Here is a 19,922-nt window from a genome sequence, read left to right as displayed (position 1 = left end):
GATTGCATCGCAGCTCAAAGAAACTATTTTGGTCACAAAACGGACCCATGCAGCTCGTCAACATTTACAACACTTTCGTTTCGACATGTCCTCTGACTCGATACGAGGAAGAACTCGTTTGTTGTAAACCAGACGTACATGACTGTGTCAACGTGAGTGAGTTGTCATTTTTCCTGCTTTCGCGCGGAATATTTCTTCGAGTTCACAGTGAGTTTTTCCAGGCGCTAGGCAGCGCTCGAGTCGAGTGCCCATACGGTAAGACGCCAAACGAGCGATCGCCAGGATCTAGGATGGGGCTGTTAAGTGATGACGTCACAGTTCCTTCGATACGCATAACAACGATCCCACTGGGGACAAACAAAAGTAGCGTCGTCTCCACCGAACCAGTTGTCAGTGGCAACATATACATGTAGGAATCGTGTACATTTCTTCGTTTCTTCTTTGCTGTTTTCAGTGAGTGTTTTGTTTTCTCTTTGTCCTTGATCTCGACGATGTTGTCGTGCTCATTACCTTACTGAGACGTCTCTTGTGACTGTAGCCAGTGTCACGGAGGATTTTATTGGCGTGACAAGGTAGATCGCCGAGATCGAGCGTGAAAAACGCTCTGCATTAGTAGCTCCTGTAGAATGTTTTCTGGGATGGCGTATCCATGGTCAACAAAACCAAGGTGCAAGACAGCATGAGAGATTGTGTAAACGATGTGAACTCCAAAAGGTAAGCTCCTGAACAAGTGGAAAGATATACTCTCTCTTCATCCATCGATTGCCGCTATGCATTGCATTTTGTCTTCACAGATAATTTGGCCAAATTTATTGTAACTAGAGAGTGCAATCGTGCTTGGGGCCCATCCCAATGTCATCACATAGCTGTGGTGACTAGTGTATATCTGGGAGAATTTTTCCTCGACTGATACGGAGTGCAGGTGGATCGATTATGAGAAATGCGAACATGTGAAATAAGTAATTAGTTGTGTCGAAGAAATGTGCAATAAAATAAAATTTACTTTACACTCAAACATACACTGTAGATGTACATGTAACATCATGATAATGATTCCATCTTCATTGTCCCGCAACTGGTACACCATACGCACCGAATTCATGGTGTGTGTGTGCGCGCGCGCATGTACATGCACACACTCTCATGCGTGGCCGAGTCGGCCAGATGAACAGACCCTGCATTTGCACGAGGTGTCCGTAATGTCATTGTAACGCTGTACTTTATGACTTTATTCCAAAAGAGTATGTTTTGCCCCTGACGAATGGGGTTGTGTCTGTGCTCAGCGGGTATCGGGCTATGACGCAACACTGCAATCAGCGCTGCAATTAAAAGAGCACTGCATGGATTATTTTGACTAACTTTGGGTTTACTTGGTTGAGCCCGTGGTTTCATTTCTGTGTTCTGTTATGATTGGCCTCTGGAAATAATCAGAGTGGATGTCATTTTGCCATATATGTGTGCCTTGTGCGACAGGTTCAAGGCTAGATGCACTTCACATTCGGCGTGCGATCTCAGCGTCTGGGACCTGATGAAGTCTTGGTTGGATGATTATTCAAGCCTGACACTACTCGACACACCAATGTACATGTCAATGTAATTTTTTCAGGGCTGCACTATTTACGTGTTGATGCTTACTTCGGTGTTAGCGTGTTTCCCCCGGATTGTTTCTATCATCATGATCGTGTGTTCTTGGGCTGAGCGAGCACATGCACAAGTGTGCAGCTATAACCCTGTGTATCTTTGGTTACACTTTGTTCTGCAATGCATGTACCTTGTAACATTATGTGCTTGCACTGCTTTGTCTGGCCTGCGTATTTCAGGACTATTCAGTGCATTAGACCCAGGTTTGTTTGGTTGCCGGATGATCTCTTGTTGCGTCGCTCTGTATTTGTATTCATCAATTTTTGGGCTTGAGAATTGAGCTGTTGTGTGGTTCCCAATATGAAAACATCATGCTGGTGCTCTGTGTTTCGATTATCGACTGTCGGAGCAGTCATGCATTTATTAGTAGAACGGTCAATACTGTAGTCTTTTCACGTGTTCGTCTTTTTTGTGTTTTCGCCGGGGATATTAGCGGAAACGCTGCACACAGAACGGCAGTGTTGCATCACTGGACGACCCTGCCTCTGCATCTGTCTTAATTTCCCCAGGATCTGGTGCAGTTACACCAGACAGCCACTTCCTGTAAACACCCAAACAGCAAAAGAAGAGATCCCGCAAATCAGGAAAAACCATTGTGGAAAATATAGAGTAGATCATACAACATTCAATAATCTGGAGTAATTACAGTGAGACAAACACTTCAAACAGTGCTCTCTCTCTCTGTCTCCATCCTTCCAAAAATACCCTATGACAATTCCCTAGAATTATTTTATTTTATATTCTTAGGACATCATACTGAACATAATAAATTCTTCCATGGGTCTTCAATCACCACGGAGGGCGAAAATATATCTAAGTCATGCAGTTTACGGGAGGTGCGAGCTGTCATGGATATAGAGGCTGATATTGTGCCAGCGTGAGGGCAGAGACAGAAAGAAGACACTGATTTCTTGAACAACTCACCTATATAATTATATTCGAATCCACAAGGAGCGCTCATACTTTGATCCATCAGGACGCGAAACATCTTCAAAGCACTCTCAAACACGGAGTTTTACTGTGGGCAGCCAATTTCACAGCCATCATGAAGGCACTCGACGACTACAGGAGTTTTGTAGAGGAAAGAACAAGGAGTAAAGAGCGACAACAATCGCTTGAAGAAAAAGCAAAGAAAAACTGCTGTCTCTCCAGTCATTTAGATGCTGTTGCCCTTGACATCTGGTTCCATCCAGAGGACGCGACTTTTGTTTGTCCCCAGTGCTCTCCGTTGCTATGCGTATCGAAGGAGCCGTGACGTCACACTTAACAGCCCCATTGTATTTAGAAAAGCGATCCTGTCAGCTTTTCTATTATTGTGTTCACATGGCGCTATCTAACGACACCGCTATTCAGACACGTTGTCTACGTAGCTATAGCTACGTAAGTTTCTACGTAAGATGCTCGGTACCTGGCCCTGGACCAGGGAGCTGCCGGAGCTAGTCCATGGCTCCTATCGCGCGGCCGGCTGGCCGCATATGCATGCGTGTGTATTGCAGACTTTTTGTTGTTGCCTTTTCGGATGTGCATGCACGAGGAACTTCCTTCTTTGGAACTGCTTCTTGCATGACCTGTTTCGGATATTTCGTCTCCTGACCTGGCCTATTTCGTTTCGGCGCTGCTGCGACCTCCTTTCGCGGAAAATTACTCAATGACAGGTGAGATGACCAGTTCCCTCTGATTCATTTGCTTGTGTTGACTCTTTCATTCACGAAAAGTGTGCTGATTTTGGGCGGAATGCAATAAATAATGGAAAAGCTGACAGGATCTCTTTTCTAAACTTAGCTTTTCCGCTGCCGAGGCCTCCTTTTACGGAATACTCGATGACAGGTGATCTCTGAGTTGACCGGTTTCCTTCGATCGATTCATTTGCTTGTGCTCACCCTTTCATTAAATTTTACGGAAACGTGTGCTGATCTTATTCGGATTTAGATCCATTTTTATCTCTTTGCCCTTGTCTACAGTGTGCGAAGAACGCGAGTTCACCTTCTTGACGGTAAGGCTTATGTTAGATGTGTTGTCGAACTACTCATATTCATTGTACATTAGTACGTTACAAGGAAGGCAGTGGTCAGTGGCATACTATCGTTGGCAGTTCCCAATCTGGAGGGAAAGGTTCAAGGACCCATTGACCGAGTTTGCAAAATAAATTCGCATATCAGGGAAAATCTCCAGAGTCTGGGCTTTTTGATTTGTGAGTACCGCCGAGATTGCACTGCCCCAAATACAGTTTCGTGCCGCCAAAGCAAGAATTACGATCTGCAATCTGTTTGTAGTACCTGCAAGAATGTGGAGTACATGTATCGTACTTTCTCTGTTGCTGTTTCAGTTGTCGTCATGTTGCTAAAGAAAGGTTCAGTGACTCATTTGTTTCATACGAGACGAGTCAATGAGTCGGTGTGGCTTAGAATCTTTCGCTGTAGAAGAAGTCTATTCGTATTTCTATTGGAGAAATAATTGTATTCACTGGTTATAAAATAGGTTCAGACAAACTCACAGAATAAATACCATCGGTCCCTTGGTGTTCATCCTAAAGAGGTTCGACTGGATATCATTCATACTCACCAAAAGATGTGTAAGATTTTATTATTGTGGAGTGCCTTGTTTATCTCTCAGTACCTCCAACCATAGCCTTGCCCCTTTTATCTTCAGGATCAGTGTAGTTGTTGGAACGAGGTGTCGGACTCAGCAATGTATTTGTTTATATGTTAAGACATGTTTATTGTTCCTCCTTTGCTGTGTTGTTTTAGAAAATCGTGGACTAACAGTTTGAAGTCATTGAACTACTTCAAAAAGTTGTATCGACATCAACAGGATTACCAATTCAGTGCAATATGATGCAGGATGACCTTATCACGATAACCCATGATTATAAACCATTATAAACACAGAATCAACAAAAACATCTGCGACACGCACCTGCCTACATTTCTCAAATAAATCTGATCGAGGGTGGGGAAATCTGAAATATCTGAAAGGCAAGACAATTTTATGACAGAGTCATGAAATTCTGCAACAGCAAGCTGCAACATGCACAGAATGACCTCTGTATAAAAAAAGTATCACCACCACCAGACCACTACTCCAACATGCAATTGCATTATGCTAGTGCCATTTTCTGCAAGAAAAGGCTTGCACATCAATGCGTATAATACCAAGAGTACATAAGTATGTACTCTTGATAATACGGTATTGATATGATGTGAAGGCCATCATTTACTAGTACATATTGATATAGGGCATTCCATTGATTGGTGACAGAAAAAACCAAAGAAATTATAGCAATAAAAACTGCTTTATGGCAGTTTTCTAAAAAAAGTTATTGTGTTCTAGTCCATGGACCCCGTCTAAAAAGTAAGAAATTAACGAAATGTGATAGCCGAAAATTAAAATTTCACACAAAACCTCACAATAATCACACACAGAATGAAAAGCTACATTTACATGTAGAAGACCTTTTCCCCTCGTGATCCTCTTTCCTATGCATGCATGTTGCCAATTGTTGGTGCAGTACAAGCTTAGTGTTGAAAGCAGCATTTCAAGTGTTGTGATTATTGTGAGGTTTTGTGTGAAATTTTAATTTTCGGCTATCACATTTCGTTAATTTCTTACTTTTTAGACGGGGTCCATGGACTAGAACACAATAACTTTTTTTAGAAAACTGCCATAAAGCAGTTTTTATTGCTATAATATCTTTTTGAAACGGACTGTAGCCTGTTTGACCTTTTTTGGGTGCAGTCCTGTCACTCGAGTTGAACCTTGGTGTGAAAGTTGTCGCCTGCTGGCGTGGTGACCAGGTGATTTGGGCACCCAGGAGCACGTGACCGCTTCTTCAACCATGTTCGATTGGGAATAAAGGAGGAATGCTGCATCGCAGCCTTTTCGGACCAAAACCAGTCGACTCAGCGTCCAAAAGAGTACAACATATGGGCCAATCGCGGTCATCCGTGCTTTTATAAGAACGAAATGGCGCTTTTAGTGACATTTTGCATACAAATCCCCATCTACAGTGGTGGTCAAAAGTTTTGACCCACCATGCAGATTTTTCGAATTCTGAAGGTTTGGGCTGTAAGCTACTAAATTTTTGGTTGAGGACCTCTGAATCAGGCTGAATAGTGAAGTAGAAATGAAAAATGCTGAAACACGGAGTCATCTGGGGACTACTGTGGTCAAGTATATGTAAAAGGTGGGTCAAAACTTATGGCCAACGCCCGCACTATCATAAACCGCCAACAGGATACACGAAATAGTGTGATTTCTAAAAAGTATTCAACTAAACTAAAGTCTAGAAGTCAGTCCCGGCCTATTCCAGATACATCCACCACTTTGTAACCCCTCCCTTGGCCTTGATGATCGCTTGCATACACTGCCGCATTGAATCGACGATCTTCTTGCGCTCGTGAGGAGAAATCAACTTCTATGCCTCCCGGCACACTCGCCACAGCTCATACTGGTTTCTGGGGGTGATTTCGACATCGTGCTGCTTCAGCCCAGCAATTTTGCAGAGATTCTCAGTTGGATTGAGGTCAGGTGGCTGCAGGGGCCATGTCAGGACGGTGATGCCGTTCACCGTCCGCCGCGCCTCCGTTCTGTTTGCGGAGCGTTTGCGGCCATAAGACACCACCCGCACCACCCACAAGCTGCATCATGCTCAGCAACAACATGTTTTCGGATGATGCGAGGTACTGGTCCACATTCATCGTATCCATCACCCGGCAAATGCGCGCTACGCCGTTGCTGGCCATGGCTCCCATACATTGATATTGCCGTCGCGGCGCTTCACAGTTTTGCGGGTGCATGTGCCAGCCAGAGCCTATCCTGTCCACCTCCTGACGTAAACTGCATCACCAGAGCCCTTGAGGTTGATTTTAGACTCATCAGTCCACAGAAATTACCACCAGTCATCACTGCTCCAGTCCTTGTGCGTCTATACAAATTTAAGGCGTTTCGCCCTATTCACAGCACTGATGAAGGGCCATTTGATGGCCATACAGCCACGTAGGCCTGCTCTCTGCAACTTGCGTCTCACAGAACGCACAGAAATCGCGTTATCACCGTCGCTCACCATCTCAGCTCGCAGGCAGTGACGGATTTGAGGCGATTCGCCATTGACTTCATGATATGGTGGCGATCTTGTCTTGCACTGGTCTCTCTTGGTCGGTCTGATCGTGGTGAAATGTAGTCAATTTTTGTTTCCTGACAATTCTACGTATCGTAGGATTACTCAAATCCAACAGAGGAGCGATACCACGCCAAAAGAGACCGTCAACACTCAGCTTCACGACCATTTCCCTCACATCCTTGCTAATCTGACCTCGGTTCACTAAATTGGCTGAAAATACCATCTCCGTCGTCAAAATAATCAAGTTTGATATCGCAAACTCTCGAAGTGAGAAGTCAAGTGTTGATTTTCAACTTTCCCGGCACGTGCATCAGCCTGACAACTTTTTTGAAACCGTACGGTACGGTAGAGCAAAATTTGGTCACGTGGCCATAAGTTTTGACCCACCCAAATGTATGGTGATCCATCACAAATCTCAGTTGACAACGGATTCTTGCAAATTTTGGTGTCCTTGCCAAGTTTCAATCGGCTTTGGCCTCAAAGAAGTCAAAAACGGCGTGTTTAGGAGCCAGACTGGGCTGTACTGACGATTCCATGGGGTGGGTCAAAACTTTTGGCCACCACTGTAGTAGGGCGCAGTCACCCAGTTTCGGTGGAAGTGCGCGAGTTCGATTGGGATTCAAGTAGGAAGGGAGCGTCTCAGCTTTCTCGGACCAAGACCATTCGACTCAGCACCCCGAAGACTACAACTGGTGAAATTTTAATTTTTGCCTTAACTTCCCCTTTAATAATTATGTCAGTCATACAGCTACATGTACATGATTGTATACGAAACAAGCCATGTGAACCGTCATGTACATGTACCCGTATACTGACACTTATGACTGAATGCCCAAGACTGCACTGTATCCCCCGTGGCCCAGGGTTTGGACACTCGCCTTGATTTTTCAAAATGCTACATGTGACAATCATGACAATGTACGAGTAGTACTAGTAGTAGTGCCAGTAGTGGGCTGCAAAACGAGAGCACCCGCACTTCTGATATGCAGAAGGGGAAAGTGGGTGGAAAGGCTGCACCAGTACACTATGGGCTATGCAAGTGGCTAAAGTGAGCCGTGCAGCTGCAGAACAATGCCTTATTGTTATCTGTGCATGAAATGAACCCATTACACTACGGAGATCTCGTAGTGCCCTCACAGTGCCTGACGCAATTAGTGTCCATCTACTTGTACTTGAGGCTTCGTATGCAACGATCCCGGAATACCAGAATAGCTACCATGTATCAGCCACGACGTACTATTATGTCATATTCAGTTTCCTGCAATCAACTGATTGATGTTTCGGCGAGTACTCAAAGCAAGTGATAAAATCATCATAATCTTTTATGGAAGTGGTTATGCTCTCCCATAGATCCCAGCGACATACAATTCACTTCAAGTTGAAACCCATTGTATTCCAAAGGCAACATCTTCCCTGCCTTACGAAGTTTGCTCTTTAAAAAAATCTTGAACTGAATTATATGGACATGTTTTGAAGTATGTTTTGCCACCGGTAAGGCTGGGGTGGGAGGGAGGGGGGGGGGGGGGGGCGGCAGAAGAACTCGAATGGCTGCTGCATGACATTGTGCGTTCCTCAGGGGAAACTATTGATCACATTGTATCGGTGGTAACCTTCACAACTAGAATTCCCTATGATGGTTCTAATAACTTCTAAACAAGTACACGTACATGTACATGTATATCCCGCAAGATAGAAGAACATCAAATATTGGACTGGACTCCATTGAAATTACAACCTACACTGTACAAGTGAAAACGTCACGTGACATGTATTGTTAAGAAAATATAATTGAACTTCTTGTGGAGATTGCAGTGCCACCCTGAAAGGCTGAATGCCTGCATACCGTGACTATCATGTTTGAATGGTGCAATATTATTTTTTCTCTCAAGTCAGTCAATAGTTTGACCAAAATATCCTTTGAAATTCCCCATTGAATGTTCAGGAAACACAACTTTGTCAAATTAGGGGAAATATGTGCATTGTGAGTCATTCAAATAGACGAAATCACATGGAAACGAGTTATGAAGCAACTATCCACGACTGTAACAAGATAATAAGCAGTCAGCCTTCGGAGAGTGCGATAACGGGGCACAAAACTGACATTTTACTGAGACCGATTCAACGACCAGACTGCTTATTATCTTGTAACGGTCGTGGATAGTTGCTTCATAACTCGTTTCCCTGTGATTTCGTCTATTTTAATTATATTTATTGGCTCAGTATCCGAGTTAAATTGTGAGTCATGGCAACATTTGCTAAGATGAACTCACTTCTCCTTTGTCCTTGAAAACGTCTTTGGTGAAATTTCGTAGAGGATTTCTCAAAGAGTGAAGGAAGTATGTGCATAACAACACGTCCGTGGTAAAGCTCATGGTCATAAATTACCGCAAACTAAAAATAGGAGTACAAGAGCAATCAGCTCATTGAACAGTGGCTATGATTGCATTATTAAACAATGAGCACGTACCATACCACAGTGAATCATACATTACAGGAAATAACAAGAAAAGTAGTGAAAAAGTAGTGAAGGGTTATCAATATTATTGTCAAGATGTCAGTAAGTTACACTCCCGCCGCACATGGCCCTCAGTCCAACTTGCACAGCCAAATAGTGATGACGTTGGATTATTATTAGCATACACCAATGTGTGCCGTGACTTGTCAACAAGTGCAGGATTCCACATTAGATCAAAATTGTTCACTTTAAAAATGCGAGGACATGAAAAAGACGGTTTGTTCAGGATCACAAAACAACCTAAAGTACACATATGGTGTTTCAAACAACAGGGCTATTGTAAACAACAGGGCTATTTTAAATTAGACGGTCTGCGGCTGGTGTTCAGTGCACATTGCTCAGTGCTGGCGAAAAAACTCATCTCCTATTCCATTGAATTTATTCAGGGCTGTAAGCCTGTATTGGAGCGGACGTTGTATTTAAGTTAGGTGTCATGTGTGATGGTGGTCACTGGGATACCTTGCTGAGGAGCAGGCACAATGGCAATGGGATACAGCTGACCGTCAGCTGATCTATACTGTGTGGTACTCGTAACAACTGGATACTGTGGCGATGATTGGGCAGTGGATGCAGTGGATCCATGGCCCACAGATACGGCCGCAGCAGTGTCCGGATGGTTGGGTGATGTGGTGGGTGTGTATTGCAATACCATGATCTGCGGCGGCTGCTGCTGCTGCTGCAGTTGTGGTAGTGCTACAGCTGCTGCTGCTTGCTGAGCTGGCTGAACTGTTTGTACTGCCTGTACGGGTGCCAGTTGCATTGCATGCTGAGGCGGATATGGTATCGTGCTGGCTGGGATATGCATCGGTGAGGCAGTGGGAATCACGCTAATCACATGGAGAGGCTGCAATCTCGGAACTGTCACATGACTGCTGGGAAGGAACCTTGCTGAGCCGGATGCTTGGGCCAGCGACAGTGTAGAAGGATCCTTGTACATTGGCGCTGCTGCTGCTGCCACTGCTGCTGGCTGTGCTGCTGGGAATTGGTGCACTACTTGGAACGGCATCCTCACTGTGGCCGGGCTAAACATCGCTGTATTGCTCACTGTGGGTGCCTGTACAATCATTGCCGATGCAGCAGGTGGAGCAGGTGGAGCAATGGTTATGTTGGGTACCGGTTGTACAGGCTGCACAGGCGGTGCGGGCTGCTCTGCGTGCACTGGTGTTGCGATGCTAGAAACCGAGTGAGATGGAGGGCTGGCATTAGTCTGCTGCTGCTGTTGTACAGTAATGTAGTGACTAGGTAGTAGGGTTGCTGGGCGCTGGGCTTTACGATCGCCTTTATCGCCTGAATACAAGAAGGGCACATCAGGATAACAATGTCATCAAATATCGAGAAATATTTTAAACATAAGAATATAAGAAACAGTGGAAGCAATTGTCCAGCAGCAGTGTGCCCATGGCAGAGCAGGTGCTACATTTTCCTGTCACACTGTGCACCCATACCATGAATGGATTTAGCAGGAGAATACAAACTCCACCTGACCCGCAATGGAATCCGCTGAGACATTGGTCTGTTCGTAGTGTATGACAATGCTGATACGATAACCATGTATCCAATGCATACAATCATGGCACACAATGCAGGTGAGACAGTAGAGATCTGTCACACTTTTTATACGATTGTGAAACGAGCACAAGTCGAGTACTCAGTCATTAGCCCCATCCCTCACACAAACAAGTCAACAAAGAGGCATCTTTGGATTGAGGAGTGCTGGTTTCGAAACAACTGGTTTGAAGCTCAAAGTAGAGCTGGTGTTAGCTCAGAGCAGAGCTGCTGTTAGCTCAGAGCAGAGCTGCTGTTAGCTCAAAGTAGAGCTGCTGTTAGCTCAAAGTAGAGCTGCGGTTAGCTCAAAGTAGAGCTGCGGTTAGCTCAAAGTAGAGCTGCTGTTAGCTCAAAGTAGAGCTGCGATTAGCTCAAAGTAGAGCTGCTGTTAGCTCAAAGTAGAGCTGCTGTTAGCTCAAAGTAGAGCTGCTGTTAGCTCAAAGTAGAGCTGCTGTTAGCTCAAGGTAGAGCTGCTGTTAGCTCAAAGTAGAGCTGCTGTTAGCTCAAAGTAGAGCTGCGGTTAGCTCAAAGTAGAGCTGCGGTTAGCTCAAAGTAGAGCTGCTGTTAGCTCAAAGTAGAGCTGCGGTTAGCTCAAAGTAGAGCTGCGGTTAGCTCAAAGTAGAGCTGCTGTTAGCTCAAAGTAGAGCTGCTGTTAGCTCAAAGTAGAGCTGCTGTTAGCTCAACGTAGAGCTGCAATGCTAAATGGATGTAATATAGCGCAAGGCAGAGCCGCAGCAAATAGCTAGATAACACCAGTTGTGAGAGTGGACCCGGTTAGTGGGTACGATAATATTATGATGGTGTGAATAAGTTGGATAGGGAGGGATGGTGGGAAAAGAAACACTGCTGAAGCACGATCCGTTGTCTGGAAGAGCACAACAGGGCAAGCAAGATTTGTTTTTCTTTTCCGCAAAAATGGGCTGGTGCCATTTGTGATTACGCAGCAAAACAAAGCGCATGACGTCAGTCTTGAATGCAGTACAAAGCAATGCAGTGCAGTGTGTGCGCTAGTTCGGATTGTTGCTAACAAGTACTAGCACAGCTAGTACACCATTAGCCCCATCCCTCACACAAACAAGTCAACAAAGAGGCATCTTTGGATTGAGGAGTGCTGGTTTCGAAACAACTGGTTTGAAGCTCAAAGTAGAGCTGGTGTTAGCTCAGAGCAGAGCTGCTGTTAGCTCAGAGCAGAGCTGCTGTTAGCTCAAAGTAGAGCTGCTGTTAGCTCAAAGTAGAGCTGCGGTTAGCTCAAAGTAGAGCTGCGGTTAGCTCAAAGTAGAGCTGCTGTTAGCTCAAAGTAGAGCTGCGATTAGCTCAAAGTAGAGCTGCTGTTAGCTCAAAGTAGAGCTGCTGTTAGCTCAAAGTAGAGCTGCTGTTAGCTCAAAGTAGAGCTGCTGTTAGCTCAAGGTAGAGCTGCTGTTAGCTCAAAGTAGAGCTGCTGTTAGCTCAAAGTAGAGCTGCGGTTAGCTCAAAGTAGAGCTGCGGTTAGCTCAAAGTAGAGCTGCTGTTAGCTCAAAGTAGAGCTGCGGTTAGCTCAAAGTAGAGCTGCGGTTAGCTCAAAGTAGAGCTGCTGTTAGCTCAAAGTAGAGCTGCTGTTAGCTCAAAGTAGAGCTGCTGTTAGCTCAACGTAGAGCTGCAATGCTAAATGGATGTAATATAGCGCAAGGCAGAGCCGCAGCAAATAGCTAGATAACACCAGTTGTGAGAGTGGACCCATGAAACCAGCACTCCGTTAGCTAAGCACTATTGACGCACAGCAAGGGTCAATTAATGTCAGCACAGGCAAGCATTGCGCAGCTAGAGTTCAGTAGCTCATTACTCACCCGAGTTGGGGATCATGGCATCCATGGCACGGCAGCAAGCCGGGACGATAGCTGGCGCTATGCGCTTGTTGTAGTCTGGATGTAGCGTAGACACGCATCGCTCTTTCCACTGACCTGCCACTCGGAAGAAGGAGTCGGGGGCACTAGCCATAGCAGCGGTGGTGGCTGCACCAATGTGGACCGAATGCCCGGAGTAGTTCGACTGGGATGGTACACCGGCCGCAGCGCCAAGAGACCATACTGTTACTGTGAATGACTGCCTGGTCAGCTGCTGTCTGTTCGAGAGTACGAACAAGAGTTGCTCCGGTCCCTCGCGACGAGTGACAGATGGGTAGCTAACAATGGCACGGACCGGGCAGTACGGCGGTACAGACGGGCCAATGTCACTAGTAACGCCTTTACCGAATGGGTCCGTCTTGGATGAAAGCAGGAAGAGTTGCAGGCGTCCGTCACCAGGGGAGCTAGTACAGCCCCGTGTGATGCCATTAGTGAATTCCGCGCACCGAAGAAATCCAAAGAAGCAGCATGGCGGCTTGGTAGAGCAGCTTGTCATGGCCATTCAGGATACTACTTTTCCGGCGTGCATCCGTCAGGTGTCGTAGGATTGGCATAGTTATAGGAAGGCGAGGGGTGAGTCCAGCCGTACCATGGCATCGCTGGATGCCCTTCAACACCCTCTTCAGAAGCCACGCATCTACTAAGGGGCCGGCAAACCCATTCTCAAGGTGGGCTTTATGCACCGCCCTCGCATACACAGATACAGTTCAGGGCACGCTGATCATAGTTCACGCATGAATGTGTGTCCAGGAACGATGACTCGGGCAGCAAAAGTGAGCTTCCCCAGGAGGGACTCGAGTTGACGCTGGCCGATGCTGCGCTCGCTGATAGTAGCCATGAGTGGCGCACGGATCTCGGACAGCTTGTCCTCTGGTAGCCGAGCTTCGTGGCGCTCGCAGTCTAGGACAATACCAAGGAAGGTCAATGATGGTGATGGCCCTTCGAGCTGGGATGGAGCAAAGAGGAGTGCCGAGATACGTGAACGCCCGGAGGGGAGATGGTGAGTTGCTGGTTGGCTGCAGCAAAACCAGTGGAGATATCGAGAAAGTCATCGAGGTAGTGAAGCCGGTGATCTATAGCAAACTCGTGCTGCATGATCCAGTTGACTGCTGTGGCTACTGAGTCAAAGACGGCTGGGCTGGAGCGGAGGCCGAAAGGCAGAAAGCGCTCGTAGTAGTAGGAGCCTTCCCAGCGAAGTCCTGGCGGCGGACTGGGATCTGCCGAAATGCACTGCGTACATCGAGCTTGGACAAATACACAGGCTGTGGGCATGACATGATGATGTTGATCGCGTTGTCAATGCTCGCGTAGTGCAGAGAGAGCGGCTCGGCAGGAATGCTGTCGTTCGCGCCGGTGCCTTCCGGACTAGACAGATGGTGGATCATTCGCGGCTTGCCGTTCTTTTTGGGGATGGCACCAATACCAGAGCGGCGCATGAACTGAAATGGAGGTGACGGAAATGGGCCTGTGGTCTCGCTGCGGGCGCAGGAAGCAGCTAATTGCTCGAATATAAATGCCGAGTGAGTGAAAGCCAATGGTAGATTATTAGAGAAAACCGAAATGTCGTGTTGGCCGGCAGATCCAAGAGTAAAGCCACGGCGCAGGCCATGGAGAACATACGCAACACATGATTGATCTGAGTGGTTACGTAACAGGCGGGCAAAGTGGTCAGCTAGCAGTGTGGTGTCTGCAGAGTGTATAGGAAAGAAGCTACGTACCGAGTCAAGCGATTCAGTAGCCATTCTGCTAGGAGCGGCGGGGTGGCCGATTGGCTCCGCGCTGCTGCTGGTTGCACATGATGCATGGGTGGTCCTTGCCACACTGGCTGCAGGTGTGGGAGAAGCGGCACGACGACGAAGAACAGCGACCTCCATTGAAGTTGCGGCAGATTTCTTGGCCGTCGCTGGTATGGTTGCGACCACTGGAGGTAAATGCTGCTGGCTTCGGGACGAAAAGGACACAAACCGCCCCTGGATGGACCGTCTTACATTGAGCGCATTTTGGGTGTGCATGGCCTGTGACAGCTATCTGCCATAGGTTCACGTCGATGGTGTCCAACCTCTTCGTGCCTGGTTAATGGGCCACGAGCATCCGCAGCTGGCGGTCGTACTCTAGCCACGCGCTTGGGAAGAACTGGCAGTTAGCAGTCAGGATCAACTGCTGGTACGCAATCAGTTCAGCAGTGCGGTGTAGGGCAGCAGCCATGATAACAGACATGTATGTGGTCCATGCCTCGAGCAGGGTAGCTACATGTGTAATTATCGTGAACCTTGCGACGCACCTGCTTCGCGTCATCCGACTCAACGATATTTAGCTGGCTATCGTTATTCGGGCTGTGCACCAGCCGGAATGTTGGGCCGGAAGTGTGCAAGAATTTCAGGCAACAAACTTGAAAAATCTACGAACTCCCCTCGCAAGATACGTTCTTGCACAGCCTTGGGCACAGCTGGTGCAGGTGGCTGATCGGGTGGATTACAGGAGCTTGGCCTGGCGTAGTGGCGGCAGCTGACGCATTGCCTTGGCCTTGGGTGAGGAGCGGCGCAATGCTCTCCGATAATAATAAAATGGCGGCCGACAAAGCCGACTACACCTCGTCCCGTACGGGAGCGCAGAGATCCGTTGAGCCCGCGTCACCTGAGCTGGCGGAGGAGGCATTGGTGCACGTCGGGCTTCTGGGCTCGCGAGCCGTGTCCGCACTGTCATGTTGCTGGTTCTCCTGGCCGGAGCAGACCTCACTACCAAGGGCTAGTTGTGCCAGCAAACGGTCCTGTAAAATACTTTTACTAAGTTTCCTTTCGGATTCAAGCCGCGCTGAGAAGGCTCGCCGCGGAGGGCTTGGCAAGGCATTGCCTTGACAGTGTCGACAGTAAGGTCAGACATACTGAAGAAATACAGTGTCGAGGTGACACTCGGGCTGGCAGCAAAGCTACGAAAGGAAAAGAAACACTGCTGAAGCACGATCCGTTGTCTGGAAGAGCACAACAGGGCAAGCAAGATTTGTTTTTCTTTTCCGCAAAAATGGGCTGGTGCCATTTGTGATTACGCAGCAAAACAAAGCGCATGACGTCAGTCTTGAATGCAGTACAAAGCAATGCAGTGCAGTGTGTGCGCTAGTTCGGATCAGGGAGTCGTAAAAGCCCGGGAGAGGACACGGGATGCGCGCACGCGGACGATGTTTGCCTCGGCCAGAAAGTGAAGCACGCTAGGCCGGCGCGGCCGGATCTGCTCGATCCACGGCGCTGTGCTTGTCTTCAGGGCAGGGAGTCCTAAAATACCAATATTTTACAACTCGTTGTTGACACCATTATCCGAAACTGGTGGCGAAGGAAGGATAAACATGATTGTATGTCTGTCAGACTCAGTACAGGGGTGGGGAGTTGAGTGTGTGTGTGTGTGTGGGGGGGGGGGGGGGGAGGCGTGTGTATGTGCACATGTGCTTGTACTTTTGTGTGTGTTTGTACAGTGTTTGTGTGTGTGCTTGTGTGTGTGCACGCGAACGTGTGTGTGCATTTTTGTGCACAATTCCGTTATGAAGTACAAATGATAGGTTTACCTTTTGTACACTCGCCAAGACTTCCGTTTCCTAAACGGCTCAAGTCACCGCGTACTCAGTATACGAGTAGAAAAGTGTTGAAATTATCAAGATTTATAAATAACGACCTGCAACCATGTACAATGTAGATAGATAGGGAACACACATTGATTGTTTTTAAAAGAATCCAGGCATTATCATGAATCATGGAACGAGTGCGTAATAATGCTCTATGTTGCGTTTTGACGATGCTGAAGGAAGGGAGCCGTCGCGATTTACTCACAACACACGCACAGAAGTCCACTCGACTGCAATTTCTGACACAAATTCATAAATCCACGAGTACGCCGAGGAAGCTCAGCGGATCTCCACAAGAACTTTCGCCCATCACCTGCAATGGAATATGGGCTGTATGATACGACCAGTGGTTAACACGGGAAGTGGCGTCATTTTCCACAAATCTCGCTTCATTCACAACCATTTGACTGCAATTCAGTGCAATTTCTGCCGCAAATTCAACTCCACGAGTACAAGGAAGCTCAGCGGATCTCAACACGAACGTTGGCCCATCACCTGCAATGGAATATGGGCTGTATGCTACGACCAGCGGCTAACACGGGAAGTGGCGTCATTTTCCACAAATCTCGTTTCATTCACAACCATTTGACTGCAATTCAGTGCAATTTCTGCCACAAATTCAACTCCACGAGTACGAGGAAACTCAGCGGATCTCAACACGAACGTTGGCCCATCACCTGCAATGGAATATGGGCTGTATGCTACGACCAGCGGCTAACACGGGAAGTGGCGTCATTTTCCACAAATCTCGTTTCATTCACAACCATTTGACTGCAATTCAGTGCAATTTCTGCCACAAATTCAACTCCACGAGTACGAGGAAACTCAGCGGATCTCAACACGAACGTTGGCCCATCACCTGCAATGGAATATGGGCTGTATGATACGACCAGCGGCTAACACGGGAAGTGGCGTCATTTTCCACAAATCTCATTTCGTTCACCCCAACTCAAATAAAAGTGAAGTACAATTAGGGATTTGTCTTGCATTTCCATCGCCTCAGAATAAATTAACTTCGATAAACTGAGAGAGAATGAGTGAGGCAGCTGGAAGATGAGGATGAAAATAGAGATCAGAAGACTCGACGGAGCAATCGTCTCCGTGCTCTAAGAGAAATCGGAGAATGTCCCAATTAGTATTTCAAGAAGACATCACAATTTTCGAAAATAATAATTTCCTTGCCTCGCAACACCGTTCCCTGGCAGCGTTCCCCGGCAGCGCGAGGCAAAGATGTTTTCTGGGAATGTGTGCCGTGTCCTCTCCCGGGCTTTTACGACTCCCTGGTTCGGATTGTTGCTAACAAGTACTAGCACAGCTAGTACACCATTATCTGGATTTGAGGATTCGTCAGAGTTCTGGTGAAATGTCTTGTTTAGACCAGCGCATGCCTCTTCACTGCTCAGCTCCTCTGGATGAGTTATTCTCATGCTTGTGTGTTGGATCACCAAGTACAACTCTACTACAAGCTGCACTGTCTGTACTGTCTGTACTGGGACATGAACATACTGATGCCAAGTAAATAGTTTGTATCAAAGAACATTCAATTCCCTTTTCCCTCAGTGAACACAATGGAGATCTACTGATGCGGCGACGTCATACTGCTAAGCATTACATCACCGCAGCTCTTTTCCTACTGATCCTAACATAGTGCCATGATGAAAAGCATTCGGAAAACGCTTCTTTGATGGCTGCCTAGTTTCACTTTAATTGCAGTCAAATACTATAGTAAGTCAGTCAGGTAATCATTGGAGTGTAAATTTGTGGTCTCAATTCTCCTGAACATCGCCAGCTTTTGACCAATAATGCATGTAGTTATGACTGTGGTAAAGCCCAAAAAAACAAGCAAAAGAAAAAACTACAGCTGTTTGCACGTTCTCCGACACCAAAGAGAGCCATTCTGGTCAAGGAAATTGTCGTTGAAATCTCATGACTCAGCTATGGACTTATCGTGCAACTGCCTGGCGTAGTGTCCACCCATGGCTAGTTAGCCTGGTCTGCAAAAACTGGTGAAATGCAACTCACTGCTCTTTTGCCATCCATCCCATACCATAATAATTACAGAATGTACATTATTACGGTAACGGGCATGGAAGAAACTTCAAGTTCAAAGTAAACAATCAGGGAAGTGAACTGTTAGAAAACGAAAGACGTGGTCCAACCCCGACAGGACTCGTTCCTGGGACTTCCTAGCCGGGTTGGCCATAAAAAGGCTCGGTCTGTTGGGAGTTCAATAAACAATAAAAACTATTACTACTACTACTAGACCTTGCTTGTCTTTACGGCCATCCATAGCAAGGTGGGTAATTGCATAGTATAATAACTTCCTTGACTGGTGGCTTTTGAAGCTGTTAGTGTAAATTCCCAGTAAAAAAAGGAATTTAGAAATGTTTCACCTGACTGACCTTTGGAAATGCGTGCTGTTGCTGATGATTCCAAATGGCAAGAAGAGGAGGGATGACAGGCAGCAGCAGCTGATGTTGACTTGTGGCTGGGAGAACTGGCGGGCTCAGCTGCCCTGTCGCCTGTCCACGCAATGGGCTGTGCATGTGGCAATGCTCCTCTCAACGCACTGATTGCTCCCACCGGACTGAAGGCAATGGCAGGCAGTGAACTACTCCTTGTGCTCGTGCTTTTGTCTGAAATACTGCAAGGGGATGGGAGCATGAGAGATCTGGGTGCGAGAGAATTCTCCGTCTCCATGGGGATATCAGTGGGTGATGCAAAAGTATAGTCGGTCTTAGCATCAGCGGATTCCTCTGAGGAGCATGGTGACGAAGATGTGCAGTTGCTCATCGTAAATGCTTCGACCTTCAGTGGCGGTTGGTCACAGGCGGCTCTACGCTTGTTCTCTGCTTCAATCATTTTCGGCACCAGACGACGTCGGGCATTAGTGTACCTGTCACAATTCACACAAACCGTCCAGCAGAATAATCACGGTCAGTCGATTACATTGCAGAATTTGAAACTCACGATGTACAGGATGTGACCTGACAGCAGCAAATTGCTTCTTCCTGAGCGTTTAAAAGAGTACATATTCTGGGTGTATGTGTTTGCGTGTGTGTGTGTGTGTGTGTGTGTGTGTGTGTGTGTGTGTGTGTGTGTGTGTGTGTGTGTGTGTGTGTGAGAGAGAGAGAGAGAGAGAGAGAGAGAGAGAGAGAGAGAGAGACATACAGAGAGGCAGACATAGGGAGAGGGGGGGAGAGAGAGAGAGAGAGAGAGAGAGAGAGAGAGAGAGAGAGACATACAGAGAGGCAGACATAGGGAGAGGGGGGGAGAGAGAGAGAGAGAGAGAGAGAGAGAGAGAGAGAGAGAGAGAGAGAGAGAGAGAGAGAGAGAGAGAGAGAGAGAGAGAGAGAGAGAGAGAGAGAGAGAGAAGGGAGAGAGCATTTGTGTCTGTGCCTGTGTTTTTGTCAACGTTAGCGACCAACACAATGGCAAAGTAGCCAAAGAGTTGCCAATCATCACAACGACAATAGGTGCAATTTAGACAATTGTTTTGACATGAAAGCCCTTTCACAACAAGATTGTTTGGGGTTTCCTAGCAATACACAATGCAAGGAGATGATGATAATGCTAGCCTAGTAGGATCTGCTTGCAGACACGTGGAACTCA

At 46.9% G+C, this 19,922-nt stretch overlaps 1 protein-coding gene and 1 long non-coding RNA gene across 2 annotated transcripts; one reads left to right on the top strand and one right to left on the bottom strand.

Annotated features, from left to right (window-relative positions):
• The first annotated feature begins 416 nt into the window (after nt 1-416).
• LOC135813637 (uncharacterized) lies at nt 417-1,971 on the top strand. Its single transcript, XR_010553061.1, has 2 exons — nt 417-714; nt 1,474-1,971. It is a non-coding gene; the product is annotated as an uncharacterized LOC135813637 (long non-coding RNA).
• Nucleotides 1,972-9,272: 7,301 nt separating this feature from the next.
• Nucleotides 9,273-19,200, bottom strand: LOC135813636 (mucin-2-like). Its single transcript, XM_065326698.1, has 2 exons — nt 18,713-19,200; nt 9,273-10,562 (listed from the first exon to the last, which is right to left on the bottom strand). The coding sequence occupies exons 1-2, from the start codon at nt 19,170-19,172 to the stop codon at nt 9,700-9,702; spliced, it is 1,323 nt and encodes a 440-aa protein (XP_065182770.1). The 5' UTR covers nt 19,173-19,200; the 3' UTR covers nt 9,273-9,699.
• Between the last annotated feature and the right edge of the window lie 722 nt (nt 19,201-19,922).

The sequence above is a fragment of the Sycon ciliatum genome, chromosome 4 (genome assembly GCF_964019385.1).
Source record: "Sycon ciliatum chromosome 4, ocSycCili1.1, whole genome shotgun sequence".
In the NCBI taxonomy this organism is placed as follows: domain Eukaryota; kingdom Metazoa; phylum Porifera; class Calcarea; order Leucosolenida; family Sycettidae; genus Sycon; species Sycon ciliatum.
The sequence above is the reverse complement of the archived record's forward strand: the minus strand, read 5'-3'. Positions and strand labels throughout refer to the sequence as shown.

Coding starts and splice junctions, on each gene's coding strand:
- LOC135813636 (XM_065326698.1), bottom strand. CDS start 19,172: ATGATTGAAGCAGAGAACAAGCGTAGAGCCGCCTGTGACCAACCGCCA. Junction 10,563..18,712: donor AACAGCACGCATTTCCAAAG/GTCAGTCAGGTG, acceptor TCTTGTATTCAG/GCGATAAAGGCGATCGTAAA.